The following is a 22,794-nucleotide window of genomic DNA, read 5'->3' as shown; positions in this document are numbered from 1 at the left end:
TAAAAACCTGTGTTGTCCATTACATTTCAAATTGCCTGTCCAACAGATCCCAAGATGTGAAAATTGCTTTTACTGTATTTGAATGTAAATTGTCACAAGTGGGGACCACAGGGATCAGTGCTTGGTGTTTGGCATGTATTTTACAGACATCCAAGCTAATACCTCAAAAGAGTAGTCAACCAAGTTTGCTGATGACTGCAAGATGGAGTCTAAATATCTGCTCATCCACTGATGTTAACAGCTATAAAAAAGTCTGGAATATCCACATACTTAATGTACCAGAAAGGTTCGCAAGCTAAATGCAAAACAGTGCAACATAGTAGCATTTGGTTAAAAAAAGCTATTCCCATCTGATATGTTATAAATGGTACATGTCTTCTGACAGAGGCTGTCATAAGAGACTTGGGTATTTATATGGACAACTCTCTCTCTCTTTCAGTTGGTTAACATTTCCACCATAGTCAGGACATCCTTCTATCTAGCTCAGTTATTTTCAATGGGAATGTCTTCAAGATCCAAATATGTCATCTTACCACTTCAGTCTTGTCTTTTTAGACCTATCAGCACATGTAGTTCCCCATTTTGTATGTAAAATCAAGGCCCCAGACATTTCTAACCAATAAAATTAATGTCCTTAGATTCTTCTAGTATTAAAATAGATTAGCGTGACTTTTATTCTCAGTAGCACATATGCTGGTCTGAGGTGATCTGTGATTCTTTTTTCAAGCCAAGAAAGACACAATCCTACCTGAGCTACTTCTTTGAAAAAACAATGATTCTATAAACACCTGCACAAGGGACCTGAATTTACACCCAAAACATAAACAATACCTGCTGGGGGAATAAGCTTGATGATTGGGTAGACACAAATTTTCATATATGGCCCTGCTCAATTTGGGAGATTAACACTATTAAGTCCTTGAAAAGGAAGTTAAGAACTTTTGTGTGCCTTCTTAAATGTGCATATGGGGAAGCATCCTATGGTCCTTGTGACAGCTTGCCCCGGATGGGTACTATGTTCCTCTGCTCCTAAACTGGTGAAAATAACTGGTGAGGCAAGTTTTAATCTGTTTATGGGCTGTAAGGTGCCCCTTTAGCCAGTATAATCTTCCTAGCAGAACATGTTTAGGAGCATGTTTTCTTAAAATGTTAAAAAAAAATTAATCATTAATCATTCTCATCACTAATGACTACAATATATTAAAATTATACAATGTGAATAATACTTGCAATTTGCTTTATGACTGCAGTAGAATAGAAGGGCTGTGGTTTTAAAGGAATTAGTGATTATGCCTACATGGGAAAGCCACAACTGCAGGTCAATGCATGCTACCATAGGTGTGTCTGAGCATTAGGAATGTTAAGACTGACACATAGCAGGGTAGAATCATCAGTCAATTAGATCAGACAGTTCTTGCACATGTTGTTTTTGAATGATGTGAACAGAAATGCCCCAACTAGGTACTGCCTCCTGTGGCATGCATTCACTTATTGTATTTGGTTCTGGAAAGTATCTTGCCTATTCTATTTCTTGGGTATAGTTTAGTAAGCAGCTTTGAAACCACACTATATCTGACATTCTGCCACTTGATCCAGTCTTTATACTAGCAGCAAATGATCTGGTGCACTGAGTACTTTTAGGAAAGACCACTGGGTATTATTAGTGAGACATTTCAGGATTGTATAGTCTATGTACTTGAAATGCAAGATGCGAGATGGCTCCTGATAACAAATTAAGTTTGGCATAATGGTTAATGGGTTTACTTTAGAAACACAGGATACAGGGTTTGATTCTTCACCTTTTCTTCAAATTGGCTATGCTGAAAATGGCCCTCAAAAGCAGCTTGCCTATAAACCAGAACAGATCTGAGTGATATGCAGCTTTTTAGCTGGAATATGACAGCTGAAGTGATAACTTCTGGAAGGCAGCTAGTATAACCTACCAACTGGAATATGGGGAGATGAAGACAGAATATATACCAAAGTGAAGTGAGGTCTAACAAAGGAGTCTAGGCTCCACTAAAGCAATTTTTTTTTGTTTGGCTAATGGGAACAACATAAACTATAGAAAGATTTCAAGGCAGTAACTTTCTTCAGTCTTTAAGCAGACATGAATGAATTTAAATGGTTATGTGACAATATAGTAGACATCATGCTGATTTTGCTCACATATATCTGGAAGGGTATATAATGTTGCTGTAGAGTTATGTAACAGTTAATACACACATAAATGTATCATTTCAGACAAGATACATAACCACTGATACATCACCATAATGTGTTGTTACTCACCTCTGTGTACAGCAGTTTGATCCCTTGCTTGTCTGCCATATGAAGGAAAGAGCTAAGGTTCTGCTCAGCAAGTAGCATGTACACCGCGACTCGGCGACGAGAAGCTGCATCGACAACATCTTGGAAAATATCAGGGTCTGTGAAGGTATCCATGACTATGGCAATAACCTGAAATACAGAGAAAAAAGGCAATGGATGCAGTAATTGTTTCTGTAATGACAACAATTATGACTTCTGTTTTTGAGAAATATTTTTATTGAAAAAAAATATGAACTAGAAGTGCAATAAAACTTAACAATGAAAATAAAATTCAGTTCAGTGCTAAAGAGTAAGGTCTCTGAAGTATGAGAATTGTAACTGTGGTTCTGCATCTATGCAAAATGAAGTCATAGGAAGCAATGAATATTGAAACTCACTGTTCCACCTTTAAAATGATTCTCGCATTCTGACACTTACATAGAGGTCTAGTGTGACCTTTAAAGTGATCCCCTCATCCTGACACTTACATAGAGGTCTAGTGTGACCTTTAAAGTGATCCCCCCATCCTGACACTTACATAGAGGTCTAGTCTGACCTTTAAAATGATTCCCCCCATCCTGACACTTACATAGAGGTCTAGTGTGATCTTTAAAGTGATCCCCCCCATCCTGACACTTACATAGAGGTCTAGTGTGACCTTTAAAGTGATCCCTGCATTCTGACACTTACATAGAGGTCTAGTGTGACCTTTAAAGTGATCCCTGCATCCTGACACTTACATAGAGGTCTAGTGTTATCTTTAAAGTGATCCTCCCATCCTGACACTTACATAGAGGTCTAGTGTGACCTATAAAGTGATCCCTGCATCCTGACACTTACAGAGAGGTCTAGTCTGACCTTTAAAGTGATCCCCGCATCCTGACACACACAGAGAGGTCTAGTCTGACCTTTAAAGTGATCCCTGCATCCTGACACTTACATAGAGGTCTAGTCTGACATAGTACACAAATCTAATTATGGCCTTATAGTATCAACAGGCACTGCACAGACATTGTGAATATATGCTAGTAATAAAGCTTAAACAATGTTAGAAAAAAAGACTGCTCCTCCACTGGAGACTGGAGAGGTATGGGGGGGTGACGGCTAAAGCTTTTTTGGGGACCTATATTTTTTGGTTGATTTCTCAAATATTGATTATCTAGTTATTGGATGCATACAGATTTAAAGATATTAAAATTCAAACAAAAAGAAAAAGAATACAAAACAGAAGATGGTGTCATGAAGGGGGTTTGTGCAACAACATAATACAAGCAGCATTCACCATCAGTTAAAAAATAGTTCCACAGACTAGATATGTATGCCCCTGAATTCATAATTTAGAATGCACATATTCCTTTTTACAAATAATTTACTTAATTTTTCTGCAATAGAAGCAGCAGCACAACTTGTACAGACACTTCCAAATAAATAACCACCTTACCACCCCAACAGCCCTGTCATTTTAAGCACAATCTTTTAAATCCTTTAAAAATAAAGGATTCTTATAATTGCAGAGATGTGGGGTTGTAGTCTGAAAAATATGACTTTGGCAGATTAAGAGTGGCCATTTTAGCTCTGTGCTGACACTATGGGCTAGATTTCAAGTTTAATGGAAAGATTCCTCCATATAGGTTTGACAACCTGAATGTAATTTACATCCTTGTCCCAAACATGGCATCACCTGGGGGTAGCCCAAAACAATTCCTCATTATGCTGTAAAAGGAATTACAAAGGATTCCTACTATGCCTGGAGTATGTAACAAGATTATAAAATATTCTGTAATAAATCTCATAACTCATCACTGGTACAACGCAATCTCTGGTGAGACCTCTGTAAACTCCCTGAGTCCACCCAAAACTGTCTGGATCTACACATGCAGGACCAGACTGGTGCAACTGTATATCTAAGCAGCTGTCCTACACAATATCACCACCCGTACAATAGTCCACAGAAAGTATGCAAGATAGGTAGCATTTCTGACTTGCATGTATTGTCACCTTCTTCATAATGGGGTGGATGTATGGGCCACAAGTCCATCATGGAATATCATCACTTTTCACATTTGTAATGGTATCTCCACTGAAACTAATAAATGACTGACACATGACCTTACAGCACATGATTGTGCACCTTGGGCACCCTCCGCCTCCCTCAGGGTACCCAGCACTCTCTGAACCATTCTACCTGTATGTGGGTATTGCTACTGCAACTACTGAATTGTAGAAAGCCAGACCACCTGCAAGTAGAGCTGTTAGAGCATCAAAATAGCCCTTTGGCTTCACTGAGATACTACGTTACTTCATGATTGCAGATTGGCAGCCTTCTCCAAACTGCAACTTTGAAATATTTCAGCACTGCAAGACAGATTCTACTTTTGGAATCAGGCATCGATCTCAACCACTCCTCATTCACATAAGGCAGCTGAGGACCTGAACTTCATATAGAAGAATTGAGAGTGGGCTTAACTCCTTGGAATCCTAGCTTATGATTAAGAAGGAGAGCAGTCACTTCTCATGGCCAGAATGGTTGAGGACAAAGGTCGCGAGGAGTGAATTCCAACAGAGCATAAAGTAAGAAAGACTCCTCAATGAGTTGTTGAAATAAAATGTGTACCCAGTGTGCATGTCACTACCAACAATTCAGTAGTGAAGGAAATCCAATATTTTTACTTCATTTGCATTTAGAACTGAGGAAGTAATAGGAAGCTAACAAAAAATGGTAATGTCTTGTCTATACTATTTTGATTGATGGCCAAAATTTCTCATTAGCCTATTGCAATGAATCTGAGATATATCTTTACTTCTTAGGTCAGCTGGTCTGCCATATAACCCCCTAAACATTAATTCTGCATTGCACACCCCCAATATAAATGAAAACCTGCATCATCTTTGGTAAACAATCAGTTTTTCATGTTCATTTCTGGTTCATTATACATAAACATGTTGACTAAAAGAGTCTCTAGTATCAGGGATTCAACAAGTTCATTTGCATAATGTGGACTAACAGCCCTCATGTTTATTCAGATTTAAGCAATGTGGAGGGAGTGACTTAAGGCATGAGTGAATGATTAGGATTTATAGGCAGGCTGTTGTGTATTGTTATCCTGCAATTTTATTACTTAATTTACAATCTGTTTCTATGCTGTGGTGGATTACATAACATTTCAAGTGTCTCCATCTTTCTACTCTGAACTTGGTTTTCTTTCCTGTGACCAAGAGTGACATCATAGAGGAGGGTAGGGTAAGCTCAGTTTAGTACTTCTCAGTGCTGAAGTACTGAATGACTACGAGTCTTGTTACTGTAGGAATGAGTAATGAGATTGTAAGACATGCTGTGCTGATGAATCTCATTACCTGCCCTAGCAGAACATGAACACATGAACCTACTAGAGAACTTGGTGGGTCCTATTAGTCTAACTTATATTGCTTAATGCCACAGCTGCATTTGTATGGTAGCTCTGGTATTGCAAACAGACAGCCTACTTGTTATACCAGAGCTGCCATGAGGGTGTATATTATGATATAGAAAAGCCGTAATATCGAATGGCTTTTCATCGACCCATAAAAGTTGAACTCTCATAATAGCAGAAACCTGAATGAGCGAATTCTTTCCCTGGGAAAGAAATTGCTAGCCCTACTACAAACTACACACCCTCCCTTACTAAATATACCAACTCCAAGATTGCACTACAGTTGGGAAAATGGCAAACTCACAAGGATCACCAAGTGGTTTCTTTCCCAGGGCAAAGAATTTGCTCATTTGGGTGTTCGCCATTATGAGAGTTCAACTTTTACGGGTTGATGAAAAGCCATTTGATATTATGGCTTTTCAATAACATAATATACATCCCTGCCATAAAAGAGAGCTGCATGGTCGTAAGGACATTCTGCACAGAAGTGCCACCTGTAGGGCAGATGGGAAAATGCGGGCATAGTATATAGCATGGCCATCATGCTTACATCCTCCCCATCCTGGGTGTACGCTGATTATGCAGGACCACTAGCCCACCAGGAAATGTCTTCTATTTTTAATGCACATGTCTACATGAGACATAGGTTAAGCTGGGACACCACCCAATTATCCATACCTTTGGTCTTTATCCTCCCCCTACAGCTCCGAAACAGTTTAGCACAACTCCAGCTGCAGAACCTGCTACTGCAGGCAGTCTGGCTATTAATCAGATACTGCCTGCAGTACCAAGTCCCACAGAGAAGTACAGCTGTTGCATCACTGAAACAGCCCATTGATATTAAAGGAACACTATACCTTAGAAGTCAAAAAGTGACTAGTCAACTAGTGACAAATAAGAAGTCATTAAAGAATAGGTGAACTGTACATCATCACCCTGATTGGAGAATGAACATTCTCCAGCAGGGTATTAATCTACAAGTAAAGACCAATGAAAAACGAGTCTGCCACTTCATGGCAGTATATCAAGCCGCCATGGAGCTCAGACAGAAAAAATTAACAGCTGCCATTATTTTATACTCATTAAGTAGTGCTTTAGCTGTTTAGCAAGTGTAAAATAAAACATAAAAAATTTAAATAAAAAATCATGTGTGTGTGTTTATGTCTGTGTATGAGAGTGTGTGTATGAGACTAAGAGATAGAGATCAAGTCAGCTATTATTTTGCACACGCGAAACAGCGCTTTTGCTGTTTAGCAAGTATAAAAAAAATAAATGAAAAAAGTGTGTGTGTGTATATGTGTGTGTGATATGTGTGTGTGCATGTGTGTGCGTGTGTGTGTTTGTGTGTGTGTATGCGCCTGTTCATGTGCGTTTGTGTGTGTGTGTGTGTGTGTGTGTGTGTGTGTGTGTGTGTGTGTGTGTGTGTGTGTGTGCCTGTGCATGTGTGTGTGTGTGTATGTGTGCTTGTGTGCACGCGTGTGTGTATATGTGTGCTTGTGTGTGTGTGTGTGTGTGTGTGTGTGTGTGTGTGTGCGTGTGTGTGCGTGTGTGTGTGTGCCTGTGTGTGTGTGTGTGTGTGTGTGTGTGTGTGTGTGTGTGTGTGTGTGTGTGCGTGTGTGTGTGTGAGAGAGTATGACAACAATCAAGCTTTCCACTGGCAGCAGCAGCATCAGTTACAAGGTTTCCGTACCTCTCAAACTCTTAACGCAAGCAATCTGGACAGAGGCACAAATAATGGGGAACAAAAGAATGAAAAAAGGATGGATTTTAAATATTGCTCTTATAAACTTAGAAAGTTGCTAGAATAACAGGGTGTCCATTATTATTGATTTGTTGAAGTAGAGGTGTGGGTGTGAGAGACAGCAAGTGAGTGAGATGACTACTGACAGCAGCAGCAGCAGTGAAGAGGTTTGGGCCTTTCAGCTGAAGAAATCTGGATAAAAAGCCTAAAATAAATGGGGAACAAAGGCTCTAGAATAGAAGGAGATTTTAATCATTGCTCTTATAAAATTATATAGTTGCTTAAGTAAAGGGTTTGTGTTAGCATGAATTTTCTGAAGGAAATAAAAGTCTGAAACTCAAATGTATGTCATTATTTAGTAACTTCAATCTCCAATGACTGCCAATGAACCAAATGATTTACAAGTAAGGGACCAAAAATAAAGTACATACCTGGTTATTTTTTAAGGTGTCATATTTTGGATGTAAAATGCTTCCTCCAACACCATTAACATATACTACCGCAAGTTTGAAACATTAGAAGGAGGAGCTATTTTGCATCAAAATATATTTAAAAAATATAGTTGTTGTTGTTGTATCTTTTGGCTTTTCCCAGGTAGGGGTCGCCACAGCGGAACTCCGGTCCGCTAATGATTGGCAGTAGATTTTTACGTGCCGAGTTGCCAGCTCTGACGCACAACTTTCAACAAAAGTATGCCCATTCTTGCATGCATGTCTCCACACAGAAGATGCTTTAGCTGAGAATCGAACAGGACGTCTTACTGTGAGGCGACAACACTACCACAGCACCACCACCGCAGTCCCTTATAGTAATAAATAAAATAAGTAAGTATAACACAACAATTTTACAGACAGCCCATTCTCTAAGAGTAATAATGCCCTCCAGGGTGTGTGTTAATGTGTAATTAAGTCCCTTCTCCTGGGTGGGTGTTGATTACACATTAACACACCCTGTCAGTCATTATTGCTTGCTTAGAAGGTATCAAACAAACACCAAATAGGAAAAAGTGTTCAGCATCTGATAATGTAAAAGAAAAGTGCAAAGTAGGCCAATGTGTTGCTTTTATTGTCTGTATTTTTAAAACAGCTTGTGTATGCCTAATGTGGATCAAATAAAAAGGGCTTTCAGAAAAAAACAGCAGGTAGTAAGAGTCTTTGATATTCATCTGGCACTAGATCAACACTTTGGGCAGCCACGGTGGTGCAGCTGTTAGCATTGCTGCCTCACAGTAAGAGGCTCTCTGGTTCAATTCTCAGCTGGGGTGCCTTCTATGCAGAGTCTGCATGTCCTCCATGTGGTCGTGTGGGTTTCCTCCGGGTGCTCTGGTTTCCTCCCAAAGACATGCTGTAGGTAAATTGGCCCTAGGTGTGCGTGCATGTGTGTGTCTTCTGTAGTAGGTTGGGCACTGGGCTGGCAACTCGACACTGTAAAACTCCACTGCCAATCATGAGCAGACAGGTGATCCGCTGTGGCAACCCCTAAATGGGGAAAGCCGAAAGAAGAAGACTAGATAGACACTTTTCCCTTTTTAACAAGATAAGATAAAAAAAATATTGCCAATTTAAAGTGATATATTTGTCCAGTATAATTTATTTAGGGAGTATTTCAACTTACAGCTTGATTATAGAACGCTCTTAATTTGCATAAGACCTTGCTAAGTTTGGAAGATCATGATTTATTTTCTTCTTTTTTTCAAAATTATTGCACTCCTGCCTACAGACAAATATAGAAACTAGAGTTCAGCTATGGGTCATATTTTTCAGTACACAGAAGTTATCGTAGCTGAGCCTTTCTCAGAATATAGAGCTTTTCTAAGAGGCCTCATTTTAGCATGTGGAGGATTGGCAAGCAATCTCTTTGTTTGCTGTATGCCTCATCATTAAAACAACAGCACTATGAATATCATGAGGGAAGGAACAGTACATATTATGGGTGGATCTAGAAGCCTAAGGTGGTGCCCAGATAGACTCTGCAACCTGTATATCTTTACTAAAGACATCCCTAAGCAGGGATGAGATGAGTTCATGGTGGGTGCAGCATTGCAAAGGTTATGGTCTACATACTAATACTGTAGTCATTGTTTCAGGGCATTCAGAGAATAAGTACCCATAATGCTATGTTTGTTCAGATTACATTTCAAACTAGAGACTGTTTTGTAGACCAGAGGATAGCAGAAAATGTGCCTTACATAAATGGGTGAAGTCTGTTCTCAAATGAATAAGAAAGGGTTTTAATGTGGAGATAAATCAGAACAAATGGGGCAAAACAAGCTACATAAACTGGTTGCAGTAACATGCATATTTTATATATAATTGGGCTAAACCTAATGAAATGGGATATGAATGATAAGCAGTGTAAACTGTCAGAAGAGATATTTCATACAGACACACACACACACACACACACACACACACACACACACACACACACACACACAGACACAGACACACACACACACACACACACACACACACACACACACACACACACATATGTATGCATCTATGTATGCTGTGTGTGTGTGTGTGTGTGTGTGTGTGTGTGTGTGTGTGTGTGTGTGTGTGTGTGTGTGTGTGTGTGTATGCAGAGTATATGACCAAACTTTTTAATGGGGCTTCAGAAGTATGAACTATTTTATAGTAAATAAGCTCTAAACTGAATATAGATTGTAAAACTATAGATAATGTTACTGTGTGACACATTTCAATTACAAACTGAATATAGATTATGAAACTGTAGTTAATATTATTGTGCAACACATTTCAATTACAGTTATAAAACAGTCACTGCTATGCCATCAGTCAAAATCTGCAGGTCTGAAACAGCTAATCTTTCACTCATCCTGTTAAATAGTCACTATTAAATTACATGAGAATCTGTAGGGTATGTTAAAAAATCAGTCTCTGAAATTTTATTTCGAACAGATGTGAGACATGTATGGATGCTATTATACCCAAAAGCACACTTGAAAGGGGATTCAGCAGACCTTTTTCTTTGCAAGTCAAAGGTAGGAGCAGTGTTATAGGTAGTGCAGTTTGATAAGACAGTTGCTACATATAACTATGAAATAAGAGATAAACAGAGTGCATTGATTATATAGTGTTTATCAATGAAATAATAAGGTGAAGGACAGTTATGTCAAAATATACAAAAAAATATTTGTTTTGGGAGCTGTATCCCACTTGTTCCCCCTGATATGGGAGATATTATCCATACTCCATAAACTAAATATTTTAATTCTGAGGTCATTCTAACCCAAAAGTAGGAAATAATTGGTATATTTAGTTTTAAGGGGTCTGGGGGGAGGCAGCCAACTCTAAAGCTGGTGGATAAGAGTGCAGCCCCCCTGCCTTACTAGACTTTTTTACCTATTTATTGTGTGTTCTATGGCTAATTTTCAATTAGTCTTATATAATTTTATTTGACTGTGATTAACTCAACTGTTGTGTATGAAAAAAGTGGATTTATGGTCCTGAACCCCAAGATATAGATGGACAGACAGACAATTAGACAAACACACAGAAAGATAATTGCACAAGAGCATTCTAAAGAAAGAGCTACATGCAGTGTGACGAGCTTAGTAGGGAGAGAAGGGCAGCACCATTCAGGAACTGTCTAAAGTGTACTACACACCGTTGTGTGCTACTGTTTATTTAAATTTCTTTGTGGCTTTGGACTCCTCACCAAAATCCAGTCCTGTCAGTGCAAAGACACAGATGTGTTGGACTGATACCACCCATTGTAATATCTTGGTGCCGTATGGGACTGCTTCTCTACAGCAGCATGGCATCACTTTATAGGCCAGGATGGACAGATAGAATCAGCAATAAAAGGAGAGTAGTACTGCTGGAACTGAAATTATCCTCAGATCTTGGTCATGTGATGAACCCTGTTTGTAGAAAATTTCAGCAAGACAATAGTGACATATATACTGTATTTTATATATCATGGAGAATAACTCAATAACTCTCCTAGACAGCTGAAGGTCTTCAAAGTAGCCCAAATCAACAGTAAAGTAACAAACAGCTGAAGTCCACCATTCAGTATATACGTTTAATAAAACACAACAAAAAAAACACAGAGCTTTCGAGTTAAACTCTTTTTCAATGTACTGCGCATGAGGACAATGCCTCCCTTGTATATAAGGAAAAAAAATAATCAATTCACACTTCCAATTAACATCAATAATCAACTTAAAATACAGAATGCATTGTACATAACAAATTAAAATAACTATACAAATACTAGTTAAGTCACATTATAGTAATGCACTGACTGAAGAAACAAAAAGTTTGGTGAATGAGTTTATCTGGAAATAATATGTATATACTGAATGTTGGACTTCAGCTGTTTGTTTTTTTTTACTGTTGATTTGGGGTACTTTGAAGTCCTTCAGCTGTCTAGGAGAGTTATTGATCTGTTTGGTGTATATTTGTTCTCTCCTTGAAGCATGTTCATATTATTTTATGGATTTACAGCCTGGGCACTCTTTTACTGTTGCTGTTATGGTTCATGCTGCCCCGTGTATGGGAAATGGAACTGATAGACTATGGAACTTTTTAACGGTTGGTAGCAATCCATTATTGAGTATTTATGCTGGATCCTCTGAAATTCAGCACTCTGACTCTAACAGTAATGACCTATTATGTTTACATCAGGATATAAGGACTTTGCCATTTAAGGTTGAATATTATAAAAAACTTCAATGGCAGAGGTTATGTTTCAGTGCATATCTACAGTTTAATATTGTCCCTAGGGGTGTTAGAATCACTAAAATGCCCACTTATGAGAACAAATATCAGAACCTGCTTTACAAACGGTAAGAACTTAATTTGCATCTTAGCTCCGATTATATGCAGCTGATGAATGACTTCATTTCAAAGTATGAACTAGAGTTAGCTGCAGAGATTTAAGTTTTGGAAAATAAGTTACTGAGTGCTTCTGAATTCTCAATGGTCTCAAAAGATCATGATGAGATGCTCGAACGTCTCAGAATATTTGAGGAGAGGCTTATTGCTACTAAAAAATGTAAAATTCTTTGTGATATAAATTACTTTAATAATAAAAGTATCTTCTCTTGGCCAAAAACCACCTATCCAATGATAGAACGTGTGTCCAGTAAAGTCTGCCAATCAGTTAATAGAGCCAAATTGAACATACAAGCTTTGCCTCTAATTTCCAGACAGGTGAAATGTGGTGAAGGTGTCTGTGAATTGGATAGGTTCACATATGTTTCTAGGCAAGCATCAGATACTGGCCTTGTTACTGAGAAAGTAAATGCAGCTAATAATCCTCAGAGCTGCTTGTCTGAAAAGAGATCAGGTGTTTCACCTAATTTGAGATATGGAAGCACCAACAATTACATTTTTTGTTGCAGACTTGCTTTCAGCTACAGCAGCCGATAGTAGTGAAAGAAAAAGCCAGGGGAAGAAGCAACAGTCGAAAGCAGATACCCAAAGAAGAAGACAAACAGAGACTACAAAAACAATAGAACAAGGTAGGGCAAGAAATGAGATTCAAGAAGATGAAGTGACTGTAGGATGTAAGAGTGCACTTAATTTATCATATTATGTTTTGAGTGCATCGCAACTTCAGTTATTAAGTAAAGGGCTTTCATTTGTTCCATTTTCTGCTGGGGACTTTAATGAGTTACTAACAGAAATGAGACTGTTTGCAAGAAATGTGGATTTGAAATTACTGTGCAAGAATACTTATGAATGTGATCGTGTAGCTTTAAAGCGATCTAGTACTTTTATTCCCTGTAACAGCCCCAGAGTTAAAGCATTTTAAATGTGTGTAACAGGAAATCTATGAGGCTTTTTTAAGCAAACAAAAAGGTGATAAATTCTATATCCTCACTAGCAATGAATATGAAGCATTAACTTCTCTTTGTTTAAATGGTGACATAATTATTAATTCTGCGGACAAAGGCGGTATGACAGTAGTAATGAATGTTAGCCAATATGACTGTTGGATGAACGAATTTTTGTCTGATTCTAATAACTTTTCTGAGGATAATAAGAGTTTTGTAAACAATGTCATAGTAAAGGTTAAAGGTTATTTGTATGACTTGTTAATAAATGGTATGATAACACCAGAAATGTATAACTTTTTTTACTTAGCCCATCCAACAGTTCCGTTTATATACGGACTTCCTAAAATTCACAAAAGCTTAGTGAAACCACCAATGAGACCCATAGTCTCTGGAGTATCATTGGGACTGGACGGTGTCCCAGGCTGCATCCTACACGAGCTCAAAGATTAACTAACCCTCACCTAAACACACAGTTCAAATTCAGCCTCTCCACAGGCTACGTACCCATAGAGTGGTGTACAGCAACGGTTATTCTGCTCCACAAAGTGGAGCCACAACAGACCCCGGGAACTATCACCCTATAAGCCTGACTAGCTTGGTCTACAAGGCTATGGAATGCATCATCATGGAAGTCATTAACAGAGACATTGGGAACCTCCAAACACTGGACCCTACCCAGTTCAGCTTTGTTAAGGGCAGATCATGCCTCCTAAACCTGGTGGACTTCTTTAAGACAGTTACCAAGGCTATAGACGATGGAAAGGTGGTACACACAGCCTACCTAGACCTCTCAAAGGCCTTCAACACTATTCCCCATTTTGGTATTATAGACAAGCTCACCAGCCTGAACATAAACCCCTATGTCACAAGATGGGTTGCCATTTGGCTCACGGACAGAACCCACATGGTGAGATTTGTGGGAGCTAGGTCTGACTCTAAACTGGTTACAAGTGGCATTCCCCAGGGCTCAGTACTAGGACCCCTCCTGTTTGGCATATACTTCTCAGCGGTACAGACAAGCACAAAAGGACTACGGCTGACCAAGTTCGCAGACGACTGCAAACTAGAGGCTATAATTGACTCACTGGCTGACACAGACATTCTCCAAAAGAGTCTCACTGAGACAGATACCTGGTGTCAAAATCATGGCCTCAAGCTAAATGCAAAAAAGTGCATAGTTACTACCTTTGGAAATAACAAAGTACCCACAGACTACCACACAGGTGATAGTCCCCTAAATACGGAAAACGTTATAAGGAATCTGGGGACCCAAGTAGATAGTAATCTCTCCTTTGATAATCACTTTGCCAAAGTGGTTAGAAAATCTTTCTATGTGGCCCAATTAATCACAAAAGGGTTTGCATCCAGATCAAAAGAGGACATTGTGCCCCTCTACTCATCCCTCATCAGACCCATCATAGAGTACAATGCCCCATTTGAGATGTACCTTACAAGACACCTGCAACAGCTGGAAAGACCACAGAAGTACCACACCAAGAGGATCACTGGCCTCAAACAGATGCCCTCTACAGCTCGAATGAAGAAACTCCAGCTGTACTCGGTTGCATACCGCCTGCTCAGAGGTGATCTCTGCCTGACATACAAGGCCATGTCCAACCCAGAATTGATGGACATGCTCCATCTAAAGAAAACCTTATCCCCTTGAGCCACACGCTCTAGGGATCTAAACCTCACCACAACAATAAATAGGATGTGCTGGAGAGATAGATTCCTGTCCCAGAGACTTTCCAAGCTTTGGAACAGGATTCCAATCTACATTAGGCAGAGCTCCTCGCTAGCACTATTCAAGAGAAACATTGACGAGTGGATGGGAAACAGAAAGTTTAACCCGGGGATCACTTCAGTGGCTCTGCTGGACAGAGGCACAGGGAACTAATGTAAGGAGGTGGCGAAAGACAACACATTCTGGCTAGGCTTATAAATACCTTCGGGCAGATAGCCTAGTACCTACCTATGAACTTAAGAGATGGGTCACTACAGCAATGTCTAAATATCTAGATAAGCAATTAGCTAATCTCCTAAAAGACTGTAGTATTTATATTAAGGACACTCATGATTTTTTGTTGAGACTTAATAAATGGTCAAAAACTAATACATGTGCTGATATTGTTTTTGTAACTATGGACATTAAATTTCTGTTTACTGTTATTCCCAATGAGTATGGAATTGAAGCAATAAGGGAATTTTTGAATACATATACCCAGTATGGTACAACTAATGTTGAATTGCTATGTTCTATGCTGGATTGTGTCGTGAACAATAATGCATTCATATTTAATAAGAAATTTTACCATCAGCAACTAGGTGTACTGGTGGGCACACCAGTCACAATGCCTATGCTAATCTGGTATTAGCTAGATAGGAGGAGAAATTTATATTTGATAAACAAAAATGAAGTGTTTATAAATGCTAATTTGCTATTTTTTCAAACGATTTGTGGATGATGTATTCTTCTTATGGAAGGGTAGTTTGGATGAGCTATCCTCATTCATAGACTACTTGCACTCTTTGACAGGTTTTTTGGTATTTAATGTTAAATCATCTCATGATAGTATTAACTTTTTAGACATTATGGTATCTAAACAAGATATCGCTCTTAATACTGTGCTCTATTAGAAAAAAATACAAGCAGTAAGATATGTACATTCAGAAAGTACGCATCCTAATCATATTATCAAAGGAGCTGTTAAAGGTCAGTTTATGACAGCAAGCAGATTAAGAACTGAGAATGGGATGCTGTTAGGGAAATGGAAGGTATGGTACTGGACTTTAAAATAGAGGTTATAGTAATGCACTGATTGAAGAAACAAAACGTTTGGTGAATGAAGTTTGGTGAATGAGTTAAGAAAAGATGTGGCTAAACCAGTTTCACTTCATAATCTCGAATTACTGAAATCCCGAATTTCAGTAACTCCAGACTGTAAAGTCGAACCATTCACAAATCTGAAACCCACAATCCCGAATCACACAATCACGAACATACATACACCATACACCACATAACACACACACCATTCGACCCACAGCACACAGACCACACAACCCTACAATACAGATAAGCAGGGGGGCAAGTCCCCCTGAACCCCCCATGGGGGGGGTGTGCCCCCCCTACCTATATATATAATAACTTCGAGGTCACACATAACATAAAAAAAAAAACTTTCACCATGCCACCCTTCACTTGCTCGCACACAAATACACATCGCAAATACACAAACACCAACAAATCCAACACTCACACCTCCCTTTCCTTACCCACACATGCAATGTACAAAAACGCACACAAACACTCACTCACCTGCAATGTCAGGCACCATAACACTATACGCAATGCACCGGAAATGCATAAGCATGGATTCGAGTTATTCAAATTTACTCTTTTGCACTTTCGGCATTCTGTTTTTTGGCTTCATGGTCTCGAATTGCTGAAATTCGGGATTTCGGTAATTCAAGATTCTGAAGTGCAACCAGCTAAATCATATTTATCTTGACATAGCAGTGGTGCTTCAAATCATGTTAGTACTGGGAATGACCTAGAATTAGTTATATGATGAAGTATAATAGACATACCAAAATAGTACAACGGATTATTAAAAAGAATTGGACTATCCTGGCTTCCAGCCAGGAAGCCAATGAGATAGCAGGTACAAGACCTTGGTTTGTATATAAGAGGGGAAAGAATTTGAAACAATATTTATGTTATAAAGATATAATTCAAGGGAAGACAGATACTAGCTCTAAGAACAAGAAAAATTTGGAACCATTCCCTGTTATAATTGTGTCCGTTGTAGGGACTTTAATACAGATATATTTTTTAGGCACCCTATTAGTCAACAAATGTTTGAATTTAAGACTTCAGGTGCATGTAGTATGGAAAGTGCGGTTTATTTTGCAAACTGTGTCCAATGTCAATGTTTTTATATTGGTAAGACTAATAAAAAGTTATTTATAGTATTTATTTACTGCATTTGTTTACCGGGAAAGTCCATGGGCCTGAGATGAGTCCATTTTCAGTGGAGGCTCAGGAAGAAAAGCACCTCATTTAATTTCATATTATATACAGCGAATATTTACACAACAGTACAAAGCATATTAGAGAGTAGTAGCCATTAAAATAAAATGAGGATGACACAGAATAATATTGATAATGACATTGTATAAATTTGACAACAGCAGTGAAGAATTGTTGACTATCATGATTTGTATGCTGTTATAGAAAGGTTTACATGTATAAGTAAGATCAATAGTGGAGATAAGCAGTTAGTTTAAAGGGTCAAAGGTGACAGAAGGCTTAGGATAGGGATAGTGCAGCCTAATGTAACAGCAAACTGAAACTGGTAAGATTGAGAAATGGAGAAAGACTATTTATGGAGTGAAGACGAGTTAGGAAGAGTAGGATTCAGGGAGGGGTTAGGTTTTGAGGTTGTCAGTAAGGGTGCAGGTGCACAGCCAATGTGAGGAGAGGTGAAGTTTAAGGGGTTTTTTTTAAATGCTGTGGGATTAGGGATGGCCCTGAGTGAAGGAGGAAGATTATTCCATAGTGTGGAGACAGTAAAAGAATACAGCATGTGGCTGACAGAGAGCTTAAATTAAAAGTTAGAATCAGTGCACATATGTCTGATATTTGTAGGAATGTCAGTATTAATGCTCTAGCAAAACATGTATCCATTTATGGGATAAAACATAAATTTAAATTCAGTATTTTACAGACTATTCATCCCGTGGTCGAGTGATGTCTAAAGCAGGTAGGTGCGTGTGTGAAAGGGTGTGCATTCTTTGAAGGTTGGGTATCAGACTGGCTACTTGGCACCGTAAAAATCCACTGCCAATCATTAGCGGACCGGAGTTCCACTGTGGCAACCCCTAACCAGGAAAAGAGAAAGAGAGTTATTCACCCCAGTGATAGTGTGGGGGGGGGTATAGTAAATAGAACAGAGTTAAATGAGTATAAATGGATAAATTATTTTAGGGCAGATACTTTACCAGGACTTAATATTAGCAACAGTATTAAACCTACTTTAAAAGACAAACATGATGTGATTTAACTAGTATTTTTGTAGTTATTTTAACTTATGTACAATGCTTTCTGTATTTTAAGTTGATTATTGATGTTAATTGGAAGTGTGAATTGATTGGCTGTTCCTTATATAAAAGGGAGGCATTGTCCTTATGTCCAATACATTGAAAAATAATTTAACTCAAAAGCTCTGTGTCTTTACGTTGTGGTTTATTAAACGTATATACTGAACGGTGGACTTTGGCTATTTGTTTTTTTACTAATTTATTATGGAGAAAGGCAGGTGAAAAAGTAAAAAAGACCAGGTACTCAGATCTTGGGATAAAACATTGCCCACTCTTGGTGTACATACTGGTGCCAGGACTCTAAAAATAACTAGTATAGGATCAGCAGGACGTGTAAACATTCCTAGCATAGGGCTAGGCCATGCTCAGGATGAGAGTCAACTCATTGGAAAAATAGTACAGAAGAAACATAAAAACTGACAGGCCAGATAAGAGACACAGAGATAATAATGTGGACTGGGTAAAGAATTTCCAGATAAAGGATGTGTTACAAGAGTAAGAAAGAAATTACAGGAAAGAAAAATACCTTCACAAGAAAAACCTAAGTACTACATACTATAATAATTCAAGAATCTTAATAGAACAGATCAGGGAGAAACATTGTCTAGGTGAAGAAACACTGGACCCTTTGAAAACGGAAGTGACAGATGAATCCAAATAAGATAAACAACAAAATTCAGAGCAAAAAGAAACATGGCCATAAGGAAGAAAAAGAGATCTGATAAAATGTGTTATTTGTGCAGAGAATAAATGAAAACTCAGCAATACAAAGAAGGCAGCTCAAAAGATATTCGAAGAGAAATATAGGCAAAGACACCATGATATGCTAATTTAATAAAATAAAAAAATAAGATCACAAAACAAGGATGTATAAAAATATTAACAGAGCAGAAATTAAACAAACAGAAATTGAAGTGGTAGATCATGTATGAAGTAAAAGATTTAGTGTGGAAATTCTAATACAGGTAATATTGCAACATGACAGACCAAGAAGTCCCAAAAGGACAGGTAGCAGATGGAGCAGGATTCATGTGAAGATACACCACAGGATAATGGTCCAGGACTTCTATTGGAGACCATACAAACGTAGAGTTAAAACTGTACAGCAAGGGAAAGAACAGGAAAGAGTGGAAACTTTGATACACATAATATTGCAACGTGATGGCTCAGTGAGGCCCCATTTGAAGAAGCAACAGATGGGTAGGTGCACCTGAAGAAGATATGACACAAGGCAAGATACTGGAATCTTCTGTTAAAGACTCACATGGAAATCTAGTAAAAGCAGCACAACAAGGGAACGTGTAGAAAATAGAGATCAAAGATGGTCTCAGTGCAGAATACAACAATCTAAGGGAAGACCTACTTGATTTAATAGCTATGGATAGCTATATTAAGATAGACGAATGTTAGAAAACTTGTAAAAAATAGATGAACATACTAATCAGGGCTAGTAAGAGAAATGCATTTGATATGACAGAAATAAATAGGACATGTCACTGTTGCGGCTAAACTAATAACGATAAAGTCTTACCACAAAACCATAGAGTAACAAAGGAAAAGAAGTAAAGATGTAGAATATGCCACAATGGAAGCATTGAACAGAAAAAATATAAAACAACTAACACAAAATGCATCACTGTTAGAAGACAGAAAAGGGAACAGATCATCAATAAATCTTAGAAAGATAGCTTTGGTAAAATCAAAACAAAGTATTAAAAAGATCAAGATTTATAATACACTCTTTCACATAATGTAATAAAAATGTCAGCACAAACCGAAAAAACTTTGAAGGTACACAGATAAATATAAAGGAAAAGTACAAAAACAATTTTAACACATAATATTGTTGGGAGGGTGGCCTAATGGTTAAGGTGTTTGCCTTACAAACACAAGTTGCAGGGTTTGAGTCTCACAAGGGATAACTGGCTAGGCTTAAAATGGCTTGCAAGAGCAGTTAGCTTAGTACTAATCTATGAACCTATGAATTCACTGATGACCCAAAAAGCTTCTATAATGAACTGGGAAACAAAGCAAAAGGAATAGAAACACCACCAAAAAAATAAGAAATGGGTACATTTTGGAGAAGCATTTGCAAAGACTAGATTGAACATAGCAAAGATACCAAATGGACAGAATAATAAAAAGAAACAGTAAAGACCTCTAATACAGAGTATATGAAATGGTTGATGTAGCAGCCAGAGACATTGATACAAAATTATGAAAAGATCCTTACTGGAATCCCCTGGACTAGATGCAGTACCTCACTTCTGGCTAAAGGCATTAGCATCTTTAGAAATTTACTTAAGGTCAAGTAACTTATATGCAGATACTGAACAGACAACAACCAGTTAACAACAAGAGAAAACATGCTCCCCATTAAGACTGAACCTGCATGGCTTCTTAAGAACTATAGATCAATAGCTGGGCTTCTGACAATATGCAAATTACACACTGGAATTGATGCAGGCAAAATTTATAGCCATCTGGAAAGAAAATCAATCATGGCAAAAGAACAAAGATGTAATAAAAGAAAGTCATATGAAACAAAGGTTAATTTATTGTTGAACAAAGCCATAAAAGAAACTGTAAATAGGTAAAGAGTTTAATTATGGCATTTATAGATTATAAAAAGCATTCAACAGCAATCCACATTCATGGATGATGGAATGCCTGCAGATATATAAGATACACCATACATTGATTAATTAAACTGCAGTGACCATGAAATAAAGAAACCCCATTTGCAGCTAAGCTATCTCAAAGGATGCATTATTATCTCAGTGGTAAAAACTAAAGTGGGATATTCCAGGGTGATTATTTGTCGTCACTGCTGTTCTGTCTTGTGCTTAAGTCATTAAGCTGTTTACTTAATAGATTCTGCTATGCTTACAGTCTATGTCTGAGAAATCATCTCTTTTTCAAAGAGATCTTATCTACCATTTGTGGATGATTTAAAATTGTATAGGTCATCAGATGAGGATCTGAAAGCATAACTATAAATTGCTAAAACTTTCTCAGATGAAATACGGATGCCACCTGGTCTTGATAAATGTGCAAAAGCAACATTTATAAGAGAAAAGGTGCAGCACCAGCATATCAGTTTGGAACAGGAATGTGATATAAAGGAACATGAGCTGGAGGGAGTGTATAACTATTTGGGAATTGAAGAAGGCATGGCAATAAAACATGAACAAATGTGAACAAAGGTCTATAACAAGTATTAGACTAATTGCCAAATTCAATAAGCCCTATACTGTCTGTTTCTACTATGTGTGCATCGTGCCAAGATGCGCACATGGAAGCACAGAGTTTTAAATTCAGTAATGTGTAGAGGCGTGCATCACTTCGCAAACAACGTAAACACCATGACATGCTAATTACATCATAAACACCTGAATTGCATGCTAATCAACCAATCCAACTGGTGGAGCTATTCAACAAGCTATAAAACAACCGTGTAGAATCAGTGCTGGTTTTCCCTGTGAATTGCAAAATCTATTCAAATACTATGGGAAGGAGTTTACATGGAAAGAATGTTACAGGCTGCTGCTGCCCTAATTCATTTGTATGTGCAACAGGCTAAAGTCTACACTGTTGCTTCTGCCAACAGACCTAGGCCAAGAAGAAGAATTTGCAGGTCCCAATTAACTTTTCACAACCTACTTGATGTGGAACTTGTAGAGTGATACAGGGTGGATAGGGACACACTACAGGAACTCTACAACCTCTTTTGTCCTCAACTCGGACACAGGGCCAACTGAGGGGACCCCATCCCAGTGGAAACAAAGGTATATGTAGCACTTAGAATCCTAGCTACAGGTTTCTGTCAGAGACCAACAGGGGACATGCTGGGGGTGTCACAGGCATCAGCATCTAGGATCCTCCTTCAATTCCTGAATGCTATGCTTCAACATGCTAGTAACCAGATCTACCTGAAAACATCGAAAGCTTGAAACGCCGACGACGAGAACACTGACACCGGAAGACCGACAGCAGAAATGATCGACAGTTCAAAATCCCGACGCTGAAAACACTGACATGTGAAATGAGCACGACTGTGTAAGTATGAGATAGTGATGGATGTTAGGGTTAGGATGCGGGTAAGGTAAGTGTGCGATAGTGATGGACGTTAGGGTTAGGGTGCGGGTAAGGTAAGTGTGCAATAGTGATGGACTTTAGGGTTAGGGTGCGGGTAAGGTAAGTGTGTGATAGTGATGGACTTTAGGGTTAGGGTGCGGGTAAGTTAAGTGTGTGATAGTGACAGACCTTAGGGTTAGGGTTTGAGTTAAGGTTAGTGCAGAGATAGTTGTGTATGTAAGGTTTAGTGTAGGTGTGTAAGGTTTTTGGTGGGCTTGTGTTGTGTGTGTGTTTTTTGGAAAAGGGATTTGTTTTGTTTTGTTGACTGTCGGGATTAT

The 22,794-nt window shown here is 38.4% G+C and overlaps 1 protein-coding gene across 1 annotated transcript in view; it reads right to left on the bottom strand.

Annotated features, from left to right (window-relative positions):
* Positions 1 to 22,794, bottom strand: part of FAM83E (family with sequence similarity 83 member E) — an 867,932-nt gene that overhangs the window by 188,817 nt on the left and 656,321 nt on the right. Inside the window, exon 2 of the mRNA XM_044080329.1 lies at positions 2,293 to 2,460. Coding sequence (XP_043936264.1) covers positions 2,293 to 2,460 — 168 coding nt within the window. The remainder of the gene's footprint in view (positions 1 to 2,292; positions 2,461 to 22,794) is intronic.

The sequence above is a fragment of the Protopterus annectens genome, chromosome 1.part1 (assembly GCF_019279795.1).
Source record: "Protopterus annectens isolate FY-2018-M chromosome 1.part1, PAN1.0, whole genome shotgun sequence".
Lineage (NCBI taxonomy): Eukaryota > Metazoa > Chordata > Ceratodontiformes > Protopteridae > Protopterus > Protopterus annectens.
Note: the sequence above shows the minus strand (reverse complement) of the source record. Positions and strands in the feature narration are given on the sequence as shown.